The sequence below is a fragment of the Diceros bicornis genome, chromosome 5, assembly GCF_020826845.1.
Source record: "Diceros bicornis minor isolate mBicDic1 chromosome 5, mDicBic1.mat.cur, whole genome shotgun sequence".
NCBI classification, from domain to species: domain Eukaryota; kingdom Metazoa; phylum Chordata; class Mammalia; order Perissodactyla; family Rhinocerotidae; genus Diceros; species Diceros bicornis.
The window spans coordinates 57,878,221-57,896,357 of NC_080744.1; the positions used below are offsets into that span (position 1 = coordinate 57,878,221).

The 18,137-nt window shown below is 43.5% G+C and overlaps 1 protein-coding gene across 2 annotated transcripts in view; it reads right to left on the bottom strand.

Annotated features, from left to right (window-relative positions):
- Positions 1-8,274: 8,274 nt before the first annotated feature.
- Positions 8,275-18,137, bottom strand: part of CA12 (carbonic anhydrase 12) — a 48,961-nt gene continuing 39,098 nt past the window's right edge. The window contains exons 9-11 of one of the 2 annotated variants that reach the window (XM_058541783.1): positions 12,686-12,718; positions 11,739-11,826; positions 8,275-10,947 (exon numbers count right to left, since the gene is read on the bottom strand). In XM_058541783.1, coding sequence (XP_058397766.1) covers positions 10,872-10,947; positions 11,739-11,826; positions 12,686-12,718 — 197 coding nt within the window. In that variant the 3' untranslated portion in view covers positions 8,275-10,871. The remainder of the gene's footprint in view (positions 10,948-11,738; positions 11,827-12,685; positions 12,719-18,137) is intronic. The other variant, XM_058541782.1, reaches the window with a different exon arrangement.

Sequence of the window (18,137 nt, forward strand, 5' to 3'; positions counted from 1 at the left end):
CTCGAACCTGAAAAGGGGACATCTATGTAAAACCTACAGCTAAGGCCATACTTAATGATAAAAGACTAAATGCTTTTTCCACTAAGATTAGAAACAAGACAGGGGTGTCCACTCTCACCACTTTTATTCAGCATTGTACTGGAGGTCTTAGGCAGTGCAAAAAGACATGTCATACAGATTGGAAAGGAAGAAATAAAACTCTTTATTTTCAGATGATATCATTGTCAGTGTAGAAAATCCTAAGGAAGCTACAAAAAGGAGACTAAAACTAAGTAGTGCATTTAGTAAGGTCATAGGATACAAGGTCAATGTACAAAAATCAATTATGTTTATACAAGCAGCAAACAGTTGGATATTGAAATTAGTTGTCTCTCTAGAACTAGTTTGCTTCTCAAACTATCGATAGTGGAGGGCCATTTTTTACAAAATTTCTAATCCATCACAGATCAATACTTTTGTAAAATACAACAAAAATGAATTATTATAAAAATATGATAAAAAAGACATTCAAATTACAAACCCCAAATTATTGTTATTAGACTCAACAGATATAAAATTACATTTCAACAAATAAAACAAGTACAAAGAAAAAGAAATATAAAAATGTACGTTTATTGAAAATGTGTTTATAGGCGATTAATATAGAATCACTATTACACTCAAAACTTGTTGTTTTTCTGTAATAGCTGAACAAAACGTCATGAATGAGAAGGCGATTCTCCATATTAAATGCCTATTTAACACACTATAAAAGAATACCCAATATCAATATTTAATTTTTAACATCATAAATGAATTTGTCTGATTTGTTAATTTACCTAATCTAGATTAGATTTATAACAATGCTACTTTCAAAAAATAAAGCATATCTAAAATATTTCTATGTTTGCCCAATAGACACCAACATATACCATAAATCTACAATAATAGATATGGATAGAAAGTTCCAGAACAGGCTCATGTGTATATAAAAATCTAGTATATAGTATAATTGCCATTTTAAATCAATGGGGAAAGAATCAGCTATTCAATAAATGGGCTCTTTGATGATTTCTTTGATTATATTTGGGGAGAGTAAAGCTAGGTCCTTTCACTTTCACTATAAAATAAATCTAGACATTAAAAATGCAAAAATTAAACTAGAAAAAAACTAGAATAGTTTCATAATCTTAAGGTGGATAGAGTATTTCTCAGCACTACACTGAGGCCACAAATCACAAGGGAAAAAATGGACAGATTTGACTGTAAAATTTAAAACTTTACAGCAAAAGATACCGTAAACAAAGAAGACTGGGAGAAATATTTTTGGCATATATTATGAAGAATTTTCACCTATAATACATAAGAAACTTCTGTAACAAAGAAATTAATGATTTAGTGAAAAAGTAATCAAAGGACATAAACAGTTAATTCACAGGAAAAAAAATGCAGTAGCCAATAAACATAAGACAAAATGCTAAACCATTAGTAATCAAAGAAATGGAAAACAAGCAAATAATTTTTAGATTATCAGATTGTCAAAGATGAAAAGGATGAATAATATCAAGAATTGTTGAGCATATGGTAGAAACAGCATGTTGTGAGAAAGCAAATTAGTACAACCTTTTTGGGTGATAATTTAGCAAACTCTATTATAGCTATAAAATTTTGAGATGTGCATATTTTGAACCAGCAATTCCTTTTCTAGGAATTTATCTTATAGAAATACATCCAAGTACATAAGGATCTTGTAATAGTCTTGTAACTGTTAGGAATTTGCACCAAATGTCTATCAATAGAGCTTTGCCTCAAAGAGCAGAACACTTTACAGCCATTAAAAAGAATACGGATATTTGGAATATCTTAGAAAACAAGAGCAAGATCTAGACCATTCTTCCATTCAACAAATATTTCTTACACTAGACATTGTGCTAGATACTGAGAATACAAGAGTGAAAATAGACAGGTGTGATCTTAGTCCTTATAGAGCATACGATATGTATCCTATTAGTCCATTTTATTAAAAATTTAAAAGTGAATATTAAAATATGCACACACATAAAGTCTGGAAAGATAAAACTAAATTGTCAGCAATGACTATTTGGGGAGTTAGGATTATGGGGGACTTTTGGCTTTATACACGATTTAATTATTTGTATTTTTTTTAATGAGCATATATTATTTATGTAATCAGAAAAAACCATAATCTAAGCATTTCCATGATTTCTTGGTGTCCTTATTTGAAAAGATATATCATTCAAGGCCTTTCACAATCTGATTTCAACCACTTTTTCCTCCCTCCCACCATTCCCTATTCTCCATTCTAGGACATTCTCAAACACATCCCTGAGGCCTCTGCTTGTGATGCACCATACATCCACATTTTTGCTCTTGTTTTTGGCTCCAACCAGAAAACATCCTATTCCTCCTTCAAGGTCCTGCTCAAATGTCACCCTGTGTGAAGTCTTTCCTGATTAGACTCAGAAAAGCAAGTGGCTTTCTCCACTGTGATCCCTTAGCATATTTTTTTTAAATCAAGGAAGAATTTACATACAATAAAATGCACAGATTTGGAGTGTACAATTGGATCACTTTTGACAGACGTGTACACCTGTGTAACCACCATCCCAGTCAAGATATACAACATTTCCTTTTCCTCGGATGGTTCCCTCATGCTCCCTTCTAGTCAATCTGCCCCGCTGTCCACAGAGGCAACCAATGGTTCCAACTTACGTCACCATAGATTAGTTACACTTGTTTTGAACTTCATATAAATGGAATGTACTCTTTTGTGTCTGACTTCTTTCACGCAACATAATTTTTTGAGATTCATCCATGTTTTTATGTATATCAATAATTTGCAACTTTTTGCTGAATAGTATTCCATCTTATGGATATACAATTTGTATAGCCATTCTTCTGTTGATAGACACAAAGCATTCTTTCCACACTATTCTTCTATGTATTATGGTTAGTGGTTTCTGTCTGCCTTCCTAAATGAGATTGTGATACCAATTATCGTTGAATATAGGAACTCTATCTAAATCGTGGTTGAATCCCTCTCACTTAATCTGTGCCTTGCAGACAGTAGTTGTTCATTATTAAGTCTTTGCTTTTGAATAAGGAGGTATGAGAAAGTCAGTTGGAAATTACTTTGAATGATAGAAGAAAGATAAAGGAAAACACCATTTCCTTTACTTGCAACACTTCTGACATCAAATATGTGGGTTTTTTCACACCAAGAAATTCTCCATTTCTCCATGAACACCAACTGGGTGTTCTACAATTTAACTCATTTCTGATGCTAAGAATTGCCCATAGTTAGTGCAGACCCCATAGGTTAAGGGTTCAATCTCACAAGACTGCCCCCACTTCAGACACCAATTGCAAGTCCCAGGTTGTCACCTGTACTTCTGACCAACTGGCAATAAATTGTGGGTTCCCATGATTCCCTCCTGAGGTCTGATAATTTGCTAGAACAGCTCACAAAACTTAGGGAAACATTTACTTACATTTAGTGGTTTATTATAAAGGATATTACAAAGGACACAGATGAACAGCCAGATAAAGAGATACATAGGTCAAGGTATGGGGAAGGGGCACAGAGCTTCCATGCCCTCTCTGGGCATACCGCCCTTCCAGCACCTCCATGTGTTGGAAGCTCTCTGAAACCCATTGTTTAGGGTTTTTATGGAAGTTACATTATGTAGGCATGGTTGATTAAATCTTTGGCCATTGGTGATTGAATTCAATTCCCATTCCTTCTCCCCTCCCTAGAGGTCGGCAGGTGGGGCTGAAAGTTTCAACCCTCTAATCACATGCTTGGTTCCTCTGGCAACCAGCCTCCCATTCTCCAAGCATCATCTCTTTAACATAAACTTAGGTATGGCTTAAAGGGGCTTATTATGAATAACATTTAGAAGCTCTGTGCCAGGAACCAGAGGCGAAAACCAAATATATATTTCTTATTATATCACAGTGTCATAGAAAATTAATCCAGATTTCACCCAGTGGCTAAGAGGGAGTGATGAGCTCCTGACCATGCCTGTTCTCCCCGGAAAGGATGTAACATATTCAGGAAAACTTTTTTTTTTTTTAATAATTTTATTTTATTTATTTATTTTTTCCCCCAAAGCCCTAGTAGATAGTTGTATGTCATAGTTGCACATCCTTCTAGTTGCTGTATGTGGGACGCGGCCTCAGCATGGCTGGAGAAGCGGTGCGTCTGTGCGCGCCTGGGATCCGAACCTGGGCCGCCAGCAGCGGAGCGCATGCACTTAACCGCTAAGCCACGGGGCCGGCCCAGGAAAACTTTTCAAATGGTTATGTGTTAGGTGGCTGGGAAGGAGAGAAACTAAGATGCATGGGATCTGTTGTTGGATGTCTAGTTAGCCTGGGAAGCTGGTTTCAGCAGATGAACTAACTGATTACGTTACCTACCTCACCAGAAGAGTCTTTGCTTCTTCCAAAGAAGCCGGTCAATTGTCATCCCCAACAAAATTGCTATAGAAGTCTCAGTCTGCCCTTGAGCCCATAGGCCCTGTGTTTGTCATCTTCATTGCAGGTAATTAAAAGTTAATATTTGAAATGAATGAATTCAAGCAGATGTAATGACTTTGACTTACAGTATTGAGAGGTCATAGCTGGCCATGTGAACAGAGATCACACTCCTTCCTGGGCTCCCAGCCACAGGGCGAGTCCCAGGGAAGTGTGCCAGTACTGGCCAGGCTTCTCCTTCTAGATAGACCAGGCGGATAAGCTCTGGATGGAAATACCAGTATGGGGCAGGGTGTCATTTGGCTGTGTGTGGGGTTTTTTCTTTTTTTTTACAGCTTTATTGAGGTATAATTAATGTAAGATAGATGGCACATATGTAAAGTATAAAATTTGAACAAGTTTGACATCTGTGGAGAAACCATCACCACAATCAAGATAATGAACATATCCATCACCTCAACAATTTCTCATACCCCTTTGTAATCCCTTCATCCCCCACCCCCCACCCCCACTTCATCCCCAGGCAACCACTAATCTGCTTTCTGTCACTATAGTTTAGTTTGCATTTTTTAGAATTTTATACAAATGGAATTATATATTGTGTGTGTGTATGTGTGTATGGTGTGTGTATGTGTGTATTTATTCCTTCTCTCCAGTTCAGCCTTAGGAAGAGAGCAAGTTCAATGTCCTTGGGAATTTGGTTTGCTGAATTAAGAGGTGAGGGTAACGTCCCAGGAGCTGAGCTGACCGCTTTGCCTACTTACAGTTGGCAATTCTTAGCCAGATTTTTCCTGAGCAGAGGCCAGGGTTTAATGTTACCAGCAGATTGGAGACAGGAGGTTGTTAACTTTCCAGAAATCATTGGTACAAATGCCTTTAGTGCCTTTAGCCTGTGGAGTTTTATGAGGTTGTGGCATGATTGGGATAAGCATGGTAAATTCTATTACAAGAAGGTGTTTCCATGTCACCGGGGCTGTAGAGGGTGGACCCCACACTGTCACTGAAGATCCTAGTGCTGCAGGAGCTGTATGACCTTGGCTTAGCCCAGAGCCAGAGCCCTTGTTTAGTTTCCCACTTATAGGATAGGGCCACTGCTCCCTCTTTCCCTGGGTTGTTGGATAATGGAGTGAAGGTGCATTGAAGTCAATGGTATACAAGTAGAAGACATTACTGAATCCCTGGTTGACCTACAATCATAATGATATGCTGACCTGGTTGCAATAATTTTTTTATAGTGAATAATTCCATACCACAAAGCACTTTGGCTCTTACGTCTGCCCAGTCATTCTGTAATGAAATGGCATGGGTAGGGCATGGGGACCCTCCTTTGTGGTGTTGTCTGGGCTTCACTCCTTCCCTCCATACCCTGCAACAGTTGAATCTGAGCCAGAGGACCATGGAGGGCCATGCGCCTCTTCCTGGCCATGTCTAATGTAGAGATGGATGGCGAGGCCAAAATGGTGCCCACTGTGCAGGTGGCACCTGTGCTTCCTGGCAGACATTTCTTCTTGTAAGTGGGTCTCAAGACTTCTCCTCACACCTCTAAGGAAGGCAACTTGTTCTAATGTGAGGGATGGGGCATGGCTAAGAATTCAAGAGACTCAGGTTTCAGGCATTCGCCCCCTTCGGGCTGGCGGGCTCCAGAAAAGTGGAGACACCTTGTCCAGTGTGGGAATGTTAGGACTCTGAGGAAATCAGGAGAGGGGTGTTGGTGGGTGGGGAGCAGTTAGCCCCTGGCACCTGGCCAGAGTCCTGCAGCAAAGTCCCCTGCGGTTAACCAGGCGCCCTCATGCCCACAGCCTGAGCTCCCACAAAGGTACTGGGATACCCAAGGCTGGAGTCACTACTGAGCACCTGGACCCCAGGGGGAGGTTGAGGGGCGTGGCCAGGATGGGGAGGGCTGGGGAGCCCCTGTGAGAGCAAGGGGAAGAGGTAGGAGGAACGAGGGAGCCACGCCTAAGGTCTGCTGGTCTGTTAGCCTTGGCCTGATTTTCCATCTGCTCTTTTCTCCCATCTTCCATATCCACCTCCCTGGATTCCCTCATCCTCTATTCCCTCATCCTCCATCCCTCACTCCCCAAAGCTTTCTTCCAGGGTTTATTTTTGTGTGAAAGTCGTCTATGTTTAATCCCTTTCAAAGGGTATGTCAAAGGAGAAGGTTAGTGTTCCATATCTGCGCAGTTGCTATGCTGGCCCCTCGCCACATGTGGCTCCTGAGCACTTGGAATGTGGCTAGTGACACTGAGAAACTCAATTTATTTTATTTTAATAAATTTAAGTTTAAAAGCTGATAATTGATTCAGTTATTTGGAAAAGTTTTAAGTGTGTTTGGAGCAACTTGAATATGTGAATCTGCTTTTTCAATTGCAGATTTTATGAACTCTAAATACAGATGAAATATTTTCAATGAAAATTTAGCATCTCAATTGAGATGTGCTTTAAGTATAAAATACACACCAGATTTCAAAGACTTACTGTGGAAAAAAGAATGAAAATATCTCATATCAAAATATTGATTACATGTTGAAATTGTAGTATTTTTGATCTATTGGGTTATATAAAATATATTACTAAAATTAATGCCACTGGTTTCTTTTACTTTTTTTTGATGTGTGGCTCCTAGAAAGTTTAAAATTTCATGTCTCACATATATTTTATTGTATTTCTATTGGACTTTGTGCTCTAGAGTGTCCATTTAGCTGGATTTAGATGAGGAGGTAATGGCCAAGCTGAAGGAGGACTTGAGTCTCCTCTGCCAACCCATGGCTGTCGCCACCACACTTCCCTGACCATCAACCCAGATGAATCTCAAGTTCAGGGACCAGGGAGAAAGGCTGTGGAGAGAGAAGGGAGATGACTTCTGTTGCTCAATGCTTGCTCCAGGAAGTGCTCCCTCCAGCCTCCCCCTACCCCCACTCCCAATGGGATGGGAGCAAATGTAAGGAATGAGTGTTCTGCAGGAACTCTGTGCCTCACTGTCCACCTGTCCTCATCCCTGCAAGTGGCTGTGACACCTGGTGGGATGCCAAAGGGGGAGAACTGAAGAATCCTTATGTTCCAACTTAAGAGACCATCAGAACCTGGAGGAGTTTGTAATGTTTCCCTTCCAAAGCTGGGCCTGCTTCTTTATCACCTACCAAAATTACCCTTGAACAGTTCACTGATCTTGGTCCTACGGCAACTGAAATGAAAATTGGAAGCTTTTTGAAACAACTCAAACAAACAATGATGGTGCCTATGCGTAACCTTTTCAGGACTGCCTCCTTTAGCAAACTAGAATGTGAAATCTGGATTTAGACCAAAGATTATATGGAAGGTAACAGCATGTTTCGCAAAAAGGATCCAAAATAAGGTAACAGTTACACAACCAAGAGAGGCTACAACCTACTAGGTACAATACCTAGTAAAGTAAAAAGAGACAAAAGACCCATTCCTTATATTCATGTCATTTTGGTTAGGAATGTCTCCCTCTTTTCCATCCACCTCTTCAAATCTGACTTATGCTTCAGGGCCCAGCTCAGATTTCCCCTTTCTCCCTGAGCCTTTCCCTGATTATTCTAGACTCTCAGCTCCACTAACTAAGCTGCTGTGTGATCCCGGGGCTGCACACGCCATAGGCCTCCGTCCTCAGTAAAATGATTAAGTACATCAGTTTGTTTTCCTTTGGAGCCAGGTTCTAAGGGCTAGATGCAGACAACATTGTTATTCCTTCTGATAAGTTACCTATCACCATGGACAGGGAACTACAAAGGGCTTTGCCAATAGCAATGCTTTAACCTCACCTCCAAAATATCAGTCTGATGTAAAAAACATTTTATTTGTAATTTCTCATATTTACAGTGTATGTCTTCATTACAATCATTCTTACAATAAATACAGAAGTGCTAAATGGACTGTCATCACAGTGGCCTATGGTCCATCCGAGGCACAGGGATAGATGGGTGCTATAGACCTTGGTGCTTCCTAAAGGCCAGTCAGGAGGCCTTCAGAGAGTTTAGTGAAGAGGAGAAGAATTTAAGGTAAAATTTAAGGTAAAAATAAAGAAGAATTTAAGAACTTGAAATGGGATTAATAGTCAATGCAGCAAAATCCTAGAATGTCTGTTAAGGAAAAAGGTACAGGTTTTTACCAGATGATACTAAAGAACAAAACAGAGACTCAAAATCTCCCATTAGTGAGAGGCAAAGAAGCCAGGGCTTCCCCTGTGTCCCTCCCCCAGCCTAGACCTTGTTTTTGTTATCTCCACCTGCACTGTGCTAGCTGCGCCCAGCACAGTGCCTGAGCCCTTTGAGGGGTGAGTGCGAGGCAATGGAGCTTCACGCACCACAGCCCTGGTTTCCTTTAGTAGCCACTGGTGTCAGTGGAATGAGTGAGAACCTGAAGAAAGGTTTCCCAATTCCAAAGCTGGATCCTCAGGAGTTCCATAAGGATTAGCAAGGAAGTTGACAGTGTTGATTCTTGTAGCCTTCTGTCTGCCTCCCTGGTTTTGATTTGTCTCATCCACAAGGACCAAGAGCCTGGGCTGTGCTGAGGAGGAAGAGGGCAGAAGAAATACCACTGTTTTCACCACCCGGTAAATCTCCCTTTTCATGAACAGCCATTGTTCCAGGTACAGTAATCTCTCTGTTCTCTCACAAAATTTGTCCATAAAAGGTGTAGAGAGCTATTTGAAAGACAGTACCACAGCTCTGGAGTGGTATGTTGGTTTCTGATTGGCAACTTTGGGCAGAGGCCAAGAAACATCATGTAACTCACATGGCTCGGTCATGAGGGTTGTCCCTGCTGTTATTTGATCAGCATCAGGCGTGCTGATGGCAAGGCCGGGAGGCCACCCCAGGCTCCAAGGCTGTCAGAGGTCTCGTGCACACACACGTGTCCAGTCTCCATTAGGTCATTTGTAGCTCTGCCTAACAAGCTACAAAGACATAGGGCTTGCCATCACTACAAAACATTGTTACAGTGGAGAAGGGAGAAGACTTCTCAGAGTCAGAGGGAAAAGGAGAAGGAAAAAGATATTATAAAGAAACTTATGCTTCAAGAGGACATTCTATGCTGTCAAAATGAGACTGAATCAGAAAGTTCTCTGTGAACTTTGAGGTGCTAGACCTGAGAGGCTGGTGGAGGAGGCTCCTTCTCAGGCCTGGGACTAACTGATCTCCATGGGGCTCTCACATCTATGAGAGGAGAATGAAGAAGGAGTTAAGTCTTCTCAGAAACTTCTTTGTGACTTGAGGGGAAGACCGTGAAGAATCTTTGTAACATTCTATTATTATTGGTTCCTAAATACCATGATGCCAGCCCCTGCACAGATAACTTCCTGCTTTTATAGCTTGAAAATATACTTTAACTAAGCCTTGACTCGACATCTTCAAAGTCAGAGAAGTAGGTGAGTTCCAATTCCAGGTTGACAGTAGGGACACTGCAAAGGGGGCAGAAATGAATTGGGCAAAAGAGACAAAGCTCTTCAGTCATTTTTCTTCTGCCTAGTTCTTCTAGATTCAAAAGCAGTTTGAGTCATCTCAGAACTCATGTCTACTCGAGGAAAGAGAAAGCAACAATACATTTTCAAGGAACAGCCTAATTATTTATAAAATCTGTAGGGTACAAAACATAACTGCCCTGCTGACAGGAGGTTAGGTTTGGGCTTAATATTCTTTTCTTCTCACATGGCTTGACAAACAACTTCTGATTCCAATTCTGATTCCAAACTGAGCCTCTTCCAGACCTTACGTGTCTTTTCATTCTCTCTCTAAGGTCCATCAGTGCCTCTGATCCAAAGGACAGGACTTTGAAAATGCCTCTGATATAGTTCAAAGTACATCTCTTGTTTTCTTTTTCTTTGTGACACCTTGACCTTTCCTGTATCAAATCTTCCCCCTCAGTTGTAAGGTCAGACTAAAGGTTTTGACATAGCAGAAAGAAATCAGAGGGAGACAACAACCCCTTCCCTGAGGAAAGAAACTGAATCTCAAAAGCAAAACCTAAGCAGAGAGTGCACATTCTGGTCTGAAAACTTGGACAAGAAGCAGAATTTCCAGGACACTTGAAACCACACTTCCGTGAGCCCCTGGATGAAAGTGTTTTCCAACCAATAACAGTTCCCAGCAGGTGTCTTGGTTTGTGCCCCCAGAATCCACCACTTAATGGTCTCACACAGATGACGTAGACAGCTCCGAGTTCCCACCTCCTGGGCGAGGTCTTCTCACCCATGGATCACACTGGGGTGGCTGTGGCATCAGGATGGCAGCACACCCAGCTAGAGTCCCCTCAAGGGTCTAGGCTATTTGTGGGTTGAGCTCCATAGAAGCCTCTGGTGTTGCAAATGTCCAGGGAGCCACAGTGTGTAGCGTCCAAAGCAAAGTTCTTCCTTGGACATGCCTGCGAGTGCCTGGGCCTCAGGCGTGGGCCTCAGTCTCCGTCTTGATGGCTGGTTTGTAAATGACTCCTTTGTTGTCGTCACCCCTTTTGCTACTGGAACAACCAGAACACATGAATCTTATTAGTCAAAGATGAGAGAGATCCAGAGAGCAGCCTGAATGAGCTATGGAATGAGGCAAGTTTTAGAGGTCAGATTCCTCTCTTGGGGGCCTTTCCCCAATTCTGTTGGTCTTGGGAGGGAATGCCCCGAAATAAAGCATTAACCAAAGTGGAACCTATTCATGTTCCAGCTGTTCTCTTTAACACCTGACAATACTAGACCTGCATTTTGAAGAAGGTCTCATTACTGCTCCCGCTTCAAACCTCTGATTCCATAACAGGGTTCCTGGCAACCTTTCTTTTATACCAGGAAAAATAAATTAGGTTTTAGGAAAAACCAAACATGACAATAAAAACATGTGCAAAGGGCTTTAATAGCTAACGTGAGTGAGAAACCAGGTTTTCTTTCATTTTTCCTTTTTGGATTCATAGAAGAAAAACCAAATGTAAAGATTTTGGAAAGAAGACAGCCTTGCTGCTTGTGTTGAAGCAAATGGGCCCTCCCCTCAAATCAGGAGCCATGTCCAAGGTCCCATAGCTAATTAGCAGTGGCAGCAAGGCTGGCAGACACACCTCCAACTCTGAGCATAAAGACCCTTGAATGACCAGCACCCAGCGTCTCATGCAAAGGAGGCCTGGGGCAGTGGTGTTTAGGAAACAGCACTCCTAGAATAAGTGTTGGTATAGGTGACAGGCTCTTCATTCTGCAGGGTGTCTTCCCAGACAGATCAGTCCTTATGGACACATAAGCCACCCACTTCCATTTCAAACCAAAACCAGCTCACCTCTTTCTCCTTTTGAAAAGCCAAATGGACACTGCCAGGACAATACAGATGCCAAGAACACCAGCCAGGACCACCCAAAGAACAATGCCTGGTGAAAAGGCAGCAGACATACATTACTTTCCTTCCTTCCCCTTCATCTCATCCAACGGCACATGGGTGTGAAGCCAAGTGACAGCTGCATAATGATCCACATAAGGTATAATTTCCCCGTCTCTGTTCTCAGGTTCTGGTCTTTGGCTTGGCAGGACTGGCTAGAGTACTTAGAGGGGCCATTTGCAAATTGTAGTGATTCTGTAGCAGGGATTCTCAAACTTACACCAGGATCATCTGAAGAGCTTGTTTAAAATGTAGACCTTTTTTGAGCCCAACCCTCAGGGACTCTGATTCACATTCAGTTTGGAGTGGGGCCCAAGAATCTGCTGGGTTACCAAACACCTCTAGCTGATGCTGATGTATGTGGTCCGTGAACCACACTTTGAGAAACCCTGGGCTACAGAATAAGAACTTACTCCATCTTTGCTAGCTGGATTTGAGGCTTATTGGGATGACTCTTTATCAGCTTTGCCCCCAAGTTCCCTTGCACAGTCCTAAGCAGCCTGAAACAACCAGATCCCACTGTCAAGGTCAGTTAACCCAACTCCACCCTGGGCTCAGGCAGTGCCTGTTTTTAGGCAACGGCCTCCAACCATGGCCCACAGAAGGTCTTGGATAGGCTCTTTGTACACATGCTGTAGAGTGATTAGGTCTTTCATTAGAGGAGCATTTGATTGGTAGTTCATCTTTGAATCAGAGAGTGACTTGAGGGTAAAACCCACAGCGAGGAGAGGGCCAGAGCATGACAGCACAGAGAAGCAGAGAGGATGGGCTGGAAGTATCACAGGCCCAGATCACAGCAAGAATCACAGTGATCACGAAGCTGCAGCATGCACGGCCTGCCGGCCACATACCCAGACTCAGTCCTGTGGAGGTAAGGTCTTGCACTTTAAAGGGGAGAGGAAAAGATTGGAAATTAACTGAGTCAAACCGTGGTGGACTTGACAGTGTGCTGAGAAAAGCTCTACCTTTTGTTTGGTTGGAGGTACGGGGCTTATGCAGACCTGGGGGTGTTCACCCTTGGCTCAGGTAACTGCTTAATGGGTAGAGGGAATTGCCCACCTAGGGAATTCACATCATGATCCCTCCTTCCAATGCTCCCTTATCACTGCAGTCTCTTTGCTAGGCAGGACTTCAGTTCTTAATACAAAGTGGCCAAATTGGAAGGTGAGGAAGGGTAAGAATCAGGGTCTAGTTGAGCAGGCTCTTATCTCTTTTCTGGTATCTACCCAGCTTCCTCAGCAAGGAACCTGCCAGGTTCTGGCTGGCAGGGGCTGGCAGAGCTTAGTTGGAACCTGTCACCAGACTTCTGCCCTATCCCACCCAGTCTTGTTGTCATGGTCTGGTTCTGTTTTTGCTTTGGCCCCACTGGACAAATTGAAGACACTCCTGCACCATACCAGCCTCCCTTCTCTGCTGCATGGAACCAGAGGACTGTGGCTTCTCCCAGCGAGTTATTGTTGGGGATGAATGGGGTGAGTTAAGAGTCCTCAGTGGGGCTGAAATAGTAGTGCCCAGCTTTCTAAGGTGAAGTCCCATAGTCAGCCTACTAGGGACCTCACTAGGGGAGGGTCATGGGTGAGTCTATCTAGTTGAGTAAGATAGAGGAGCCCAGTCATGAAGCCCCCCTGGCTCACCCCCAGCCTGCTTCTTCCAGGCTCTTAGAACCACTCCCCATTCTCCCAATCAGGTCCTCCATCTAAAGAAAGTCTGTTTACACCTACCCTCTTGTCTGGTGGTTTTCTGACCTCAGTAGAAACTTCTAGCATGTATGTGTGTGTGCTTGTTTCAGTTCATGTTGGAAGCCAGAGTTGTGCAGGTGGTGGCCACCCACCCTGACACACGGGAGACCCTATTCCTATAGAGCCCACCATGGTGACTGAGACCCTCTGAGAGCCCTGACCAAGTGTGAGATGCCAGCAGAGAGCCAAGGACTTACCCTTGGGGTGCTTGACATCCCAGGGGACCAGACCTGAGACTGCAGAGTGAGGTTTTGCTCACCCCCATTCTGTCATGTGCCCAGAGTCTGGCTGATTTCCCAGAAGCCATCAGCCCTGTGTCGTTTTCCTACTGTCCTCTTCCACAATCTCACATTGAGCCTGCAGCCTTCCTGGTTCAAGACTGGCCCCTGGGAGTCCTTGGTCTGGCTTTCCCAGGTGGCCCCAGGCTGTTGTGATGATAAACAGAGCAGGCATGGAGAGGAGCTGTCCACAAATGACAGGGTGCCTGTTCTCTCTGCTCTTGCTGGCCAAAACCAGCAACCCATGGCCTCCCAAGTGGCAGAAAGAGTGGCTCCCCTGGCCAGATTCCCTGCCTCAGGCCTCTAGTAGCCTGAACACAAGGACCAGTGTGTGGCTTAGGGAGATGCTCAGGACATGAGTCTCCACCTGGGGAGAGTGTCAGGTGTTTGTACAGCACATGCTCTGTTCCCTGCATAGCCTGTGGCCTCTGCACAGTGTAATTTGGTATTTTGGGGCTTTTTTAATAGGTACCTAGAAGCCATGGTCCTTAAGATCTTAAAAACAACCACCACCACCACAAGAACCCAACTAGTCATGGTTTCTTTTCCAAGCCTTTTGATGAAATACACTTTTGTTCTTTGTTCATAAAGCTCCAGATGCTTATGGTACCAAAGCTGTTCTCACCATATGAGACTATTACTAGTAGGGCTAACCACTTTGCTAAGCCGTCCAAACTGGACAGTTTCTGAAGTCACTGCTTTTAAAGTTGCCTCAAACATCCTGCAAGCCACACAGGCCCCCAGACAGCTGAGCAGCCCCACTCTATGGCTGGAGGAGGTGCCCCCATCCTATGGTCTTAGAGAGCTGAGCCAAGTCTACTGAGAGCAATGACCCCAGGGATGGGACTTTTCACAAGAACACATGACCCAGATTGGTGGCTTATCTGGAGGGAGAGTCTGGCTTTCCTGGTTCACCGAGCAGTGCTCTTGGCTGTATTAGGCCCTATCAACAACAGCCTAATTTAATCCAGGGCTCTAACCAGGGCTTCTTGCTCCTGGACAACCACTTGTCAGGGCCTAAATTGCCTCTCCTTGGAAACAATGAAATGAGACCAAGCAGCCATGAAGAAAAGGAAAGCTCCAAAGACTGGGACAGATGCTTTTCAGCCAAGACTTGGATGCAGCAAAAACAAAGCAGCTTGACTGAGTAAGCAAAGAGCCACTAAGGAAGAGGAATGGTGGTGAGAGAGTCACCTAATAAGAATTCTCTCCCTCAGGAAGCTCAGGGCAGGAATGTTGTTGGGATGCTGTGCCCTGCCAATTGAGACAGCACCAACCATCCTGAAAGTGGGGCTTCCCTGCAGAGCTGGATGAAGCCCACAAGGCTGGGGCCCCATTGGAGGCAGATGCTCAAGCATCTGGTAACTAAAGGGATAGAGATTTGTATACTTCTCTTAAGGGTGAGTAGTTGTCTCTCATCCACTTCTCTTAGCCTTGGATCTACCCAATTATATAAAAAGAATATATACTCAGATTCTAAAGGAAGATGGGGAACAGGGTTTCTCTTGGGTTTGGTTGTTCTACTTTAGTAACTCCAACTTCATTGTTTCGGGGGTAAAATTGGAAATGTCATGCTGTAATAAAATAAAGACCAAGGCATGTGATATAAAACTCTAGAATCCTGTGATATGAGTGAAAAAAATCAATCTGGGCCTAGGAGTCATTGTACAATCCCTGGGGCAGTGGTTCTCAATCAGGGGCAATTTTCCCCTCCCCCTCGGAGACATTTGGCAACGTCTGGAGACATTTTGGCTGTCACAAGTGGGGGGATGCTACTGTCATCTAGTGGGTAGAGGCCAAGGATGCTGCTAATGCTACAATGCCCAGGACGGCCCCCTACAACAAGAATTATCCAGCCCCAAATGTCAGTAGTGTGAAGATTGAGAAACCCTGCCCTAGGGTAAGTCGTACTTAGACTGTACACCTCTTAAGGACAGAAACCAAGTTCTGTATTCCTTTTCTGAGGATAGTTGAGGAAAAAGCAGGGTCAAGTTAAATGATTCAATCCCAATTGTCCAATTTGGTTAAACCTCAGATCCTCCTCTCAAAGTCCATACACTTTCTCTTCTAGAGGATTTCCTTAACATTACTTTTCTCCTGGCAGAATTTTTTAACGCCATCATTCTTGTTAACTTTCAGAAAAAAACCTGAATAAACCAGACCCTAATTACAAACATGCCTCAGTGGAAGACTGTACAAATAATGAGTCCAAATTGCTCAAGGTTCACGCTGACAAACAGGCTCACCCCATAAACCTGAAACAGCATGTTATGGTCTGAGACCTACTCCAAGTTGCTATACGAGGGCCCTTATGAATGCAGGCACCCCTGGGGGAATGAGGTTTGGGGTTTCATTCCTTTGGGGCTGCCTCATCATTGCTCCTTAGGAAACAGCCCTGTTTGCTGCCTGTATCTTTGGGAAGTGAGAGGGAGGGGAGAATTCTGGCCAAGTTTCCATAATCAGCTCCAAATGAACAGGTTTGCTTTGGACTACCACAGATTCTCACTCCAGGGAGAGAACTGGGCCCAGCCTGGGCTCTTGGAAGCAGCAGCTCTGGGCCAGCTGTGCAAGAGGGGCAGCGACAAAGCTGCATGTGGGCTTTGATCTTGATGTCGTAATCTGGGAGTCGGTCTGCGGGCTGCTGCTGAGAGGCCCTTCAACGCCCCCCACCACACTGGGAAGGTCTACTGAAGCGCTCTGCTACACGCCCCACTGCGCTGCCTGACCGGTTTAAGAAGATGGCTATTTATTCCCAATGCCACAGTCCATCGTTACAAGAGGGGGATACTTTTGGATGTCAGACTCAAGTTCCTGCGTGGTTTCTTCTGATCCTTTATCACCACCCTCAAATACTGTCCCTGCAACGTAAAGTCAGGACGGGCAGTTGTTACTGTCCACTTAGAATCGTAACAGGTTAGCACTGAAAGGACATTAGCTCTCCTAGTCCAGCCTGTCATTTTATGGCTGAGGAAACTAAGGCCAAAGAAGGGACATGATTTGCCTACATCATACAGCCAGGAGGAAACAAAGTGAGGGGCAGGATTTGTCCCCTTATCCCCTGTGACTTATATAGACTAGCCCAGAGAACAGAGCTGATTATTATTCTTGAATTACAAGCAAAATTCTACCTGATCTTTGTGGGCAAAGTCCCTTATCTCCTGGCAGAGTTTTTCTGTTATTTATTTTATTTAAGAGTTGAACTATTTCCAGTTAACCCTTGACTACTACATACTCCATTTAGAATGGGAAAAGAGAAAGTTACATCCAGAATAGATCACAAAGGGATAATTCTGTACATTTGAGGCATTTGCTAGAAAAAAAGTTAGTAGTCATCATCATATATGTTCTTAACTTTTAGGAAGGGCCATTGTTCACAGATTCAGTTTTCAGACTAGGAAACAGAAAAAGAGGGAAGTTACCTTAACTAGTGGTCTCTGGAGAGGAGAACACAAAAGACAAATTCTTGGGCAGTTCTTGTTTAAGTGACTGACAGAGAAGGACATGAATCTGACCATATGTATGGGTCAATTCAGAAGGGCATGTTTCTAAAGCTTTCAGGCAAGGGCCTTGAATATAATCTTCATATCTTCAACTAAGCTTAGTAGGTGACAGTTATAATCTCACACAGTAAGAAAGGAACAAAAAAAGGTGCACCAGGTGAGATGAGAAGAGCTGATTCTCTGACAAGTGGGTTAATACGGTCATCTTTAAATATGAACACCTGGCCCAGTTCAGTCACAAATGATGCAAGGGGATAAAATGGAATTTCCACGGACCTATCCTGCTTCAGACCATTTGAGAGTCCCAGGTTGGGAGCAACTCAAGAATCTACAGTGAGAAAGTGTACTTGGAGGTTTGAAGAAGGGTGTGGACCCCAAGAGTGTTCCCTCACTCCTTTCCCCTGGACCCCCAGCTTCCAGTAGCATTGATGTAGGTACTGAGCAGGTAAAGATGTTAAATATCCTTCTGGGGAGTTATGGTTACAGATTTTAAAGGAAGAACCAAGCTTTCATAGAATTAGGAATAAACCCAACTATTAAGCTTCATTCCATATAGATCCTGTGTGCCTGTGCGCATGCAAGCTTCAAGGAGATGAGACAAAAAGGCAGTGAACGAGGATGCTTTCTTGCCTGATGGGCCCTGCTACATTAGACCACAAGCTGCTAGTGGCCACAGATCTGGGTTATGCCCACTTTCTAAACCCTTACAAAGGAGCATCCCTGGATGTTGGTGGTGGTGGTGTCATGAATCACTTGGCAAGGCCTAAGATGGGCCTTGATGCCAAG